The sequence below is a fragment of the Neolamprologus brichardi genome, chromosome 20 (genome assembly GCF_056152115.1).
Source record: "Neolamprologus brichardi isolate AB-2024 chromosome 20, ASM5615211v1, whole genome shotgun sequence".
NCBI classification, from domain to species: domain Eukaryota; kingdom Metazoa; phylum Chordata; class Actinopteri; order Cichliformes; family Cichlidae; genus Neolamprologus; species Neolamprologus brichardi.
Window position 1 is genome coordinate 5,907,927 of NC_142123.1, and position 8,072 is coordinate 5,915,998.

The following is an 8,072-nucleotide window of genomic DNA, read 5'->3' on the forward strand; positions in this document are numbered from 1 at the left end:
TAGGAAGTACATTACTGATAAAAGTGGTAATAAACACGGTAAACAATAAAAAATTAAATTTCCTGTTATAAAAAAAATACTGCTGTGAGCTTGGTTTCCTAACAACAGGTGTGAACATCTACAGTCTTTAAGCTCTGGTAAAGATTTAAAAATAAAAGCATTAAATAACATAACATTAAACACTAAATTAGTTTGATGGTGTTGACTGCAGCAGCTCGATGTTAATCAGCTGATGGTGATGGAAGCAGATGAGCGTTTTTCATCATGGTTGTTGGTGATGTGTTGGTCAAAACAAGACGGCTCTTAGAGCCGACTCTTTGCTCCTTATCCGGTCGTTAAGTCTGACGTAGTGATGCGCGAATCATGAACAAATCGTTCAATACTTGAGAATCACTTTACTGACTCATGAATCATGATTCACAAGTCCAACGAACTCACTGACTCATCCCCGTTGCTGTTAGCAGCAATGTATCTAGCTTATAATTAAAATTGTGGAGAAAAACACAACATCCAGTATCGTAACAAAAAAATTTCTGCTCTGAACCGGAAGAAAAAACCCTGAGTAGAAGCTCACATGAGAAAATAGCTCCTCCGTTCACAGTAGCATCACTCTGCTAACATGCTAATAGCACATTTGAGCTACTCACCCCCTCCCTTCCTGTGCTGAATCATAGAGCAAAGGAATCACTCACTCACTCACTCACTCACCCCCTCCCTCCTGGCTAACAGCTTCTTCTTCTTCTTGGTTGGCAACCAATGTTAAGGCGCATTACTGCCCCCAGGCTCACATTTCAGTGAACATTTAGATGAGAAAATATATATTTAACACATTTAAGGAAAATACTAATAAAATAAAATAAAATAAATGTTTATTAAGCAATTTTGATAGGAAATTGCTTAATTTTAGAAATGTTTTTGCTCTTTTTTGCTCTATAAAATAGTTGTTTTCTTTTAGAATCATTCATCTTAGCAGTAGGATTTACATGAAAAGAGAAACAAATTAAGTTTGAGTGAAAATGTACATTTTTTGCACTCTCTGGTCAACTGACTCAGTGAATCAAATGATTCAAAAAATCAGAGTCACTTTGGTGAGTGACTCATTAAAACTCGATTCAGTAAAAAGAATCAAATTTACCATCACTAATGATTACAGTTGGTCCAGTGATGGGTTAAAAACAGATGAGGCGTTCAGGTAGTGCTTGGAAATTTGAGCATTGAACATGTCTGTGTGTTGGTCTCTGTGTGTGAGAGACATATGTCGTGTCCAAATTCATGGGCTGCATCCTCCTGAGGACCCGGCCTTCGCGGTCTACGTGGGCCGGGTCCTCAGAAGGTCGGGTAGGCCGGAAGTAAACGGCTGGGGAAATTGGACAGTCTAGCCTTCTGATTAGCGTCACCGCTGTCTCGGTGGAGTTTAGTAAACTCGGCCGTCTGCTCCTTGCTATCTAAAATATAACAGGACACTGGTGTAAATTCTCGACGGTCTCACACTTCTGTTTAATCAGTTTTCTGTTTGACATTTATTCAGCTGTGTGAAAATCCCAGAGGAACCCACCCGGGGGATTAATAAAGTTTTATTTTATCTAATCTAATAACTTTAATCTCAGCCGAACCGATTTACTCACGAACAAATAAAACACTGAAAAAAGCCCAACAATATCATTTTTACGTTATCTAAGTGACTTATATATTACGTTTAACCTGAGTAGCGAAACTCCGCGGTGATCTGAAAATGATGTGCCGGGAGTTGTGCCGTTCTCGGCGGCTTCAGTGACCCTCGAGCTCCCGGCTTGTTATCGAGCTGGTGGGTAGCAGATGCTCCGAAAACGTCGAAGCACTTTTGCAAATATGCGATATCTTGATAAACCGAGCAGATATTTGATGTTTACACAGCTACTTTCTCGCCTAAAAATATGTTAAAAGTTTATTTTGTGACCCAGAAAGATTAGTAAGAGTAATTTTAAAACTTAGTAGCGGCCGCCATTATTGGAAACTGGAGTTTGGCTGGGCCGCGCTATGAATTCTGGGATATGGTAGGCCACGAAGGACACACCCGACCCATCCTTCAAATTCGGGGAAAAGGGGGACGCATTTGTCGGCTGCATTCGGAGGAGTCTACTAATTTGGACAGCCTTCGGCGCGTCGCTGTGACGTAATCGGTCTACAAATGCGGCCTCAGGAGGATGCAGCCCATGAATTTGGACACGACCATAGAGAGATAGAGGGAAAAAATACACTAGACTAGTGTACAAATTGGTACTTTTTGCCCGAGTATAAGCGAATGAGTGACATACAGAAAAACACGGCAACAGGCATTACATGAGCAAATAAAAAGTATTTCATCTTGAACTGTTTTGTGGGTTTCATTTTAAGACTACTTTAAGTGTGTTAGTGGGGAGATAAACTATACAGACTATAAACAGAGACATTAAATGAGATTAGATTAGTTAAACGTTAATTAAAATGTGGGAAAATCAACTACAGACAGGTAGATGCTGTGAGCTTTAATTATCCAGTCAGAAAGGATGATTTTAAAGTCATCAACTGACTCCAACTGCCCAGATCTGAAAAACCTGTGTGCCAATCACAATGCTCTACTTAGTTGGCATATAGTAACTACTGACAAACTATTAATCTGTGGCAAAACCCTGTCAAATCTGTTTTATTGTACCTATTGAAAAAGTTCATCTTACTACAACTGCTTAGCTGCAGCAGACATTTTTAGGTTTAACCTTGGCAGCGTGAGAGAGAGCTCGTTAAGCAGGCAGGTGTGAGCCTGGTTTCTATAGTGACTGCACCCAATGGCACACACACAGACATGCGCCTCACTTCTGCTGCTTAAAATGAACAGAAAAGTCAGCCCAAAACAAATCGTTCCCAAATGAAAAGTACAAGTCGTATTGACAAAATTCTTTCACCGTGAGCACCAGCAATGTCTAGTCTACTGATTTCTCAGTTTTCATGCCTGTGGAGTTTATTATATAGACATGGTGACAGTGTAAAGACAGCCTGTACCTCTGATTTTCAAACAAACTTTCTGAGCCATTTTAACATTGGAGTCTATGGAAGAGATGGAGGGAGGAGGCTGTGCATTGGTGACATTGATGAAAGAACCATAACACCTATTACAATAATACACACATTGGATGAAAGAAGACAGCGATGGCTACGTTTTGAGGGTAAAATGATGGCTGTAGAGCGAACATTGTGGACACAGCAGCAGTTTTAAGAAAAGATTTTAAGATTAATTCCCCCCCTCCTCTCACTCTGGCAGTTGAGCTGTCTCACTCTAGCGCCAACATTCCGTCCCATACACACCCATTATAAACTATAAAAAAAGGATGACATTTAAACTGGAACTGAAGAAAAAGTATAATAGATATTGAAAACATAAATGCAAGTTGAATAGTTGAATGTTTTGGCTTCGTTTTAAAGTTTGAATGGTGGCTCTATGTCAATGTATGTGGAAGTGGTAAGAGTTTAAAGAGGAGTAAGTTTATTGGGAATTTGAAGGGTCTTTCCACTGAAATACATGGGAAATTTTTGTTGAATAAAGTTGAATAATTTTAAAAATATAAATGTTAAAAATGAGAAAAATAGAAGCTAAAAGCTAAAAATAACAGAATAAAACTTGACTCACCTAAAAAAAAAAAGAATCCTCATTCAATTATGTCATGTGACAGCCTAATTCCTATGACATCATACTACGATCAAAGTATGATGTCATCAAAGTATCAATATGCCTTTGATCTGAAAGCCTTAAATAGGGGTGCGAATCCTAAACATTTAGTCAGTTTATTCGCAGCACTCGTGTTCGCAGCATTCAAACGTACGCCTTAGAAACATTTTGAAACAGTCATTTTATCAAGACTACAACATGTCTGAAAGAAAACACAGCAAAAAACAACAAGCTTACGCTGGCTGTCCTCTCGAGGGTGCACAGCCAAATTCCCCATCAGCTGAAAGTAGGAAGGTAAACGAAAATCTAGAGGACAGGATTAAACAAATCCAAGCAGAGAAGATTCAACTTGAAGAGCAGTGCAGACAAATGGAGACCCATAATAAACAGCTGGAAGAAAGGCACAATGGGTTTGTCAAGAACCAACAAGTCTTGCAAGTAAAGCTTAATGAAGCACTGCACAGAAATGCAGAAATGGTTCATGAGAATAAACAATTGGACACTAAATACAGAGAACTGGAGGCCCGAAATAAAGACTTGGAAGAAAGGCACAAGGAAAGTCTCATGAACCAACAGAAGCAGCCCAACGTGGATAACATAAATGAGGGCTGGGGAATAATGTTTAATCAAGCAAAGCAGCGCATTGCAAGTCTGATGACAGAAAAGAAGCAGAACAGGCATGAGTTAAGAACAATGTCCTGCCAGCTTCAACAAGCGCAAGCTGTTAATCTGGAGATCTATGGGAAACTCCAAGACGCTGTCAACTTGAAACAGCAGCTGCAAGTACAGCTTGATGAAGCCCTGGAGGAAAACCAACAGCTTCTTCAAGAGAAGAAACAGCAGGACATAAAGGAGAAAGAGATGGAATGCAAACTTCACAACATGAAGAAACAAAATGATGTCTTGCAAGTAAAGATTAATGAAGCACTGCACAGAAATGCACAAGTGCTTCATGAGAAGAAACAACTGGACACTAAATACAGAGAAGTGGAAGGCCGAAATAAAGACTTGGAAGAAATTCACAAGGAAATGCTGGTGAACCAACAGAAGCAGCCCAATGTGGATAACATAAATGAGGGCTGGGGAATCATGTTTAATCAAGCAAAGCAGCGCATTGCAAGTCTGATGACAGAAAAGAAGCAGAACAGGCATGAGTTAAGAACAATGTCCTGCCAGCTTCAACAAGCGCAAGCTGTTAATCGGGAGATCTATGCGAAACTCCAAGACGCTGTCAACTTGAAACAGCAACTGCAAGTACAGCTTGATGAAGCCCTGGAGGAAAACCAAGAGCTTCTTCAAGAGAAGAAACAGCAGGACATAAAGGAGAAAGAGATGGAATGCAAACTTCACAACATGAAGAAACAAAATGATGTCTTGCAAGTAAAGATTAATGAAGCACTGCACAGAAATGCACAAGTGCTTCATGAGAAGAAACAACTGGACACTGAATACAGAGAACTGGAAGGCCGAAATAAAGACTTGGAAGAAAGGCACAAGGAAATGCTGGTGAACCAACAGAAGCAGCCCAACGTGGATAACATAAATGAGGGCTGGGGAATTATGTTTAATCAAGCAAAGCAGCGCATTGCAAGTCTGATGACAGAAAAGAAGCAGAACAGGCATGAGTTAAGAACAATGTCCTGCCAGCTTCAACAAGCGCAAGCTGTTAATCTGGAGATCTATGGGAAACTCCAAGACGCTGTCAACTTGAAACAGCAGCTGCAAGTACAGCTTGATGAAGCCCTGGAGAAAAACCAAGAGCTTCTTCAAGAGAAGAAACAGCAGGACATAAAGGAGAAAGAGATGGAATGCAAACTTCACAACATGAAGAAACAAAATGATGTCTTGCAAGTAAAGATTAATGAAGCACTGCACAGAAATGCACAAGTGCTTCATGAGAAGAAACAACTGGACACTAAATACAGAGAAGTCGAAGGCCGAAATAAAGACTTGGAAGAAAGGCACAAGGAAAGTCTCATGAACCAACAGAAGCAGCCCAACGTGGATAACATAAATGAGGGCTGGGGAATAATGTTTAATCAAGCAAAGCAGCGCATTGCAAGTCTGATGACAGAAAAGAAGCAGAACAGGCATGAGTTAAGAACAATGTCCTGCCAGCTTCAACAAGCGCAAGCTGTTAATCTGGAGATCTATGGGAAACTCCAAGACGCTGTCAACTTGAAACAGCAGCTGCAAGTACAGCTTGATGAAGCCCTGGAGGAAAACCAAGAGTTTCTTCAAGAGAAGAAACAGCAGGACATAAAGGAGAAAGAGATGGAATGCCAACTTCACAACATGAAGAAACAAAATGATGTCTTGCAAGTAAAGATTAATGAAGCACTGCACAGAAATGCACAAGTGCTTCATGAGAAGAAACAACTGGACACTAAATACAGAGAACTGGAAGGCCGAAATAAAGACTTGGAAGAAAGGCACAAGGAAAGTCTCATGAACCAACAGAAGCAGCCCAACGTGGATAACATAAATGAGGGCTGGGGAATAATGTTCAATCAAGCAAAGCAGCGCATTGCAAGTCTGATGACAGAAAAGAAGCAGAACAGGCATGAGTTAAGAACAATGTCCTGCCAGCTTCAACAAGCGCAAGCTGTTAGTCTGGAGATCTATGGGAAACTCCAAGACGCTGTCAACTTGAAACAGCAGCTGCAAGTACAGCTTGATGAAGCCCTGGAGAAAAACCAAGAGCTTCTTCAGGAAAAAGAGCAACTGGAAAAAAGACAGGAGAAGAAAAACAAGCACAATTAGAAGAACTGGAGAAAAAATGCAAGAAACTTGAGGAGGAAATTACAGTAACAACCGAAGAACTGAAAACCCTCATCCTACAGAAAAAAAAGAGCTCCAGGAACAGTGCCTGAAAAAGAAGAAGGAACGCTGCTTCCTCACTGATCATGAGGTGGCATAGCCTGGTCTTCCTCCACCGCTTTTCTCATCTCCTCACCCCTATACCTCCCCTCTTGCCCTTTCTCTCCTTCCACCTCTCCATCATTCTCCATTTTTTCTTTCTCCCCTCCCTTCTTCATCCTTTTTCTTTTCTTCCCCCCCCCCAACTAGTCAAGGCAGATGACCCCCCCTGAGCCTGGTTCTGCAATAGGTTTCTTCCTTTAAAGGGAGTTTTTCCTATCCACCGTCGCCGAGTGGATTTACCCCCCCCCCCCCCCCCCACACACACACACACTACAATGCTTCTTTAAAGATCTTGAAGCATTTAATAATTTATTCAAAAACAATGTAATTGGCCAACAGAAGTATATTTCATCTTGTCTCCCTATATTGTCTCTCCATCACCCCCAACCGGTCGCAGCAGATGGCCGCCCCTTCTTGAGCCCGGTTCTGCTGGAGGCTTCTCCTTATAAAAGGAGTTTTTCCTCCCCACTGTCGCCTAGTGCTTGCTCAAAGGGGATCTTTTGATTGTTGGGTATTTTCCTGCTAATACTGTAGGGTTTTCACCTTACATTATAAAGCACCTTGAGGAGACTCTTGTTTTGCTGCGATGCTATATAATCTTAGATTTAACTGAATTTTAAAATCATCTATTATAGCATCAAAGTAAAACAAAATGAAATGTAAAAAAAACCTGACATAAAAAATTAGATTTACCATCAAATAAAAATCCTAATCTCAAACAAATTCTGATTTTTCTTGTGTTTTATTGTGTTGTCAAGTATGAAAAAACAATGTTGCATTTGTGCACTCTGGTCATGAGTACTGGTATTGTATTAGAGCAGAATTTAGAGTAGAATTTGATAAAGGTGGTTTGGGTATGAGATGAACACAATTCATGAAACTATTAAATGTTGTTATTATAGACACTAAGTGAATATCTGTGGTAAGTTTAACAGTTTTCAGGGTTTTAGGCACATTTCTGCACATAGATTGGTCCAGAATGGAAAGTCTAAAGCAAAAAGCCTGAGTGAGGTGGACATTCTCATCATGGTCTCCAAGGCCTCCTTTGTGACTTGCCATTTTCTGTCCCTCTCCTCCTTGTTGCGGTTTCCTGGGTCCTCACCCTGTGGAAAATGATTCTTTGCACAAACTGACAATGCTGAAAAAGCCTGGAGGTTGTGTTCTTTTGCAGGAAAAAATTAAGGCTTTCTGAATTAGGGTCATGATCAAATTGTAATGCTTTTTAAATCTTGCTTGAGACAATACCTACTAGACTGCAGTACTCTAAACCTTCATTTGTGTAATTTAAAGTACCACATGGGTTGACACACTGAATCAAAACATTGATTTGAGGAGAAATGTACAGCTTTCACACACATACAATGCCACCTGACATAAGTCTCACGTTATTTAAATCTTTCTTGCATTCAACCAAGATCTCAAACAGTTCTTTCTTGAATACAAGGTACATTTGGGGTGGTATGCGCACACA

At 40.4% G+C, this 8,072-nt stretch overlaps 1 protein-coding gene across 1 annotated transcript; it reads left to right on the plus strand.

Moving 5' to 3' along the window:
- The first annotated feature begins 3,662 nt into the window (after positions 1 to 3,662).
- On the plus strand, positions 3,663 to 6,523 carry LOC148096890 (uncharacterized). The gene is made up of 2 exons (XM_087833713.1): positions 3,663 to 5,298; positions 6,241 to 6,523. The coding sequence occupies exons 1-2, from the start codon at positions 3,878 to 3,880 to the stop codon at positions 6,440 to 6,442; spliced, it is 1,623 nt and encodes a 540-aa protein (XP_087689839.1). The 5' UTR covers positions 3,663 to 3,877; the 3' UTR covers positions 6,443 to 6,523.
- Positions 6,524 to 8,072: the final 1,549 nt, after the last annotated feature.